At 38.3% G+C, this 2,300-nt stretch overlaps 1 protein-coding gene across 2 annotated transcripts in view; it reads left to right on the top strand.

Annotated features, from left to right (window-relative positions):
- The window catches only part of scn4bb (sodium channel, voltage-gated, type IV, beta b), a 10,857-nt gene that overhangs the window by 4,987 nt on the left and 3,570 nt on the right, over positions 1-2,300 (top strand). For both annotated transcript variants that reach the window (XM_032534021.1, XM_032534020.1), the window contains exons 3-4: positions 926-1,089; positions 1,174-1,393. In XM_032534021.1, coding sequence (XP_032389912.1) covers positions 926-1,089; positions 1,174-1,393 — 384 coding nt within the window. The remainder of the gene's footprint in view (positions 1-925; positions 1,090-1,173; positions 1,394-2,300) is intronic.

Genomic DNA, 2,300 nt, shown 5'->3' with positions numbered 1-2,300 from the left:
GGGCACTGCCAGGTGCTCTTGAGCAAGGCACCGTACCCCCTACAATCGCTCAGGGCGCTGGTTCAGCTAGTAGCCCACTCACTCTGACATCTCTCCATTAGTGCATGTACAGATCCTGAGCGTGTGTGTGTGTGTGTGGTTCAGGACTGTGTGTGATAACTAACAAAAAAAAAAAAAAGTGTGGACACAGAGTGTAAATTGTAATTTCCCCATTGGGGATCAATAAACAGATTAAAATTTAAATAAATTATGATGTTTTCCTATTTAGTTGTAGCGAGTATGTTTGAATAATCAGGTGACTTTATTAGATTAACCTCACATCTTTTAAATCTTGTATTCCAGTGTTTTGCTATTTATGAGGCATATTTACTGTTACTTTCCATGAACCTACTCAGTCAAGAACAAAATTGTTTTGTGATGGGACCACAAAATGAGTCCAAGTTGCAGGTATTAGAGCATTGTGAATAGTTTACGCAGCATATCTTGCAAAGAAAGAAAGAAAACTAATCAGTAGTCAATCATTCTTCTACCAGCACACAAAAATAAGGGTTGAGATTACAGGATTTATGACAATCTGCATTTATTTTTGGTAGAATGAGCAGAAGTAATGCATTAAATGTCAGCATGATTAATTACGTGGTTTGGTTATCTAGGAAACTACTGAAATTTGAGGAATAGTACAACATTTTGGGACTATTCTTGTTTGCTTACTTGTAAAGTTTGAGAAGATAGATTTGGAGAGAGGATTGGTGCAGATGCGCCAATAGAGAGTGGTATCGATCTTCTCATCTAATTATTAGCAAGAAAGCCCGGACACATTTCACAAAATGTTGAACTATTGCTTTTAAGCAGACTTGTGCACTGTAAAGTTGATTTGTACCCTGCCCTGTCTTATCTTATGTTTTCTATTCCCTTTCCTCCTCAGGCCTGTGGTCTGTTCAGGCCCTTGAGATGTCTGTAGGGAAGATTCCCTTCCTCCAGGCAGTGAATGGCAGCACGGTCATGTTGCCTTGCACATACGCCAGCTGTATCGGCATCGAGGACCTCTACTTCAGCTGGCACTTCAATGACAATGGCACCATGCAGAAGGTAAGCGAGAGAAAGATTCATGTCCAGGTAACTTTTTACTTCTTTGGTTGTTTTGGATGATTGACAGCTTGTTGGTCCTACCAGGTGTGTGATTCAGTGATAGCGTCGGAGACGGCGGTGCCACATGTGAATATATATCGAGAGCGGGTGGAGTTTGTGGGGATGAATCGTAACAACAACATCTCCATCTTGCTGTGGAACATCACCTTTGAGGACGGAGGCCAGTACACTTGTTTTGGACGCAACCCCAAAGAGAAGGGCAGGAACCACAGTACCATCTTCACTCTAGTTGTGGTGGACGAGTGTGAGTGGTCAAGATCTATGCTGCAATGTGTGCTCAAATTTGTGAGGGATGGGTCTGGTTTATTTTCTCTTTCATTATACATATAAATGGGGTCTTCGGGTGAAATTGTATTTTTATTAGTTCTTTTATATATATGCAGTAGACATAGTTATTCAACACCTGCCTAAGTTATCTTAACCCTCTGAGGACAAAAGACACACTGGCGAGTCAAAGCGATGTTTGAAAAGATCCGTCTCAAAAAAGCGATATTACAAAATTTTATTTTAGACATTTACTTACTATTTTCTTCATATATTACACTACTTTTATGAACCCAATACTTCCGTAAACTCATTTCAAGCACCAAAACAATTGAGTTTAGTTATGTTTTCACAAGTGATTTGAGACATATTTCAGCTTTAGGGCCAAATGATCTCTTCATACATTGCTCTGGAACAATCTTAGGTGTAACTATACAAAAATCTGAGTATGTTCTGGACATTTTGATATAAAATACACAAGGATCAGTTACGTGCGAACACCCTTAAAAGTAGAAGAGAAAATATCTGAAAATGCCCTTGGACCTCAGAGGGTTAAACCAGCCCATTATTCATCTACACACAAAAAATCTGCAACTTTCAGCAACACATAACTTCGACTTTGACTTCTCTTTATTAATCCTTTTGGGATGACTCCCGCAAGGAAACTGGAATTTCCAGCAGCAATTTTCAGCAGCTCACAATAAGGTATGAAAAAATACAGTATAGAGAGAAAAAACAGTATAAAAATACCAATAATAACAATAATAAATAATAACAATAAAACCTAATAATAAACTAAAAGACATTTCACATTAAGTATTAGTTAAGAGCAGTTAGAGTGTCCAGGTATGAATGTGAGTAGATTATTAATTACTTAATTGCACAGT

Source organism: Etheostoma spectabile, chromosome 13, assembly GCF_008692095.1.
Source record: "Etheostoma spectabile isolate EspeVRDwgs_2016 chromosome 13, UIUC_Espe_1.0, whole genome shotgun sequence".
Lineage (NCBI taxonomy): Eukaryota > Metazoa > Chordata > Actinopteri > Perciformes > Percidae > Etheostoma > Etheostoma spectabile.
This window is presented reverse-complemented; position numbering and strand designations above follow the sequence as displayed.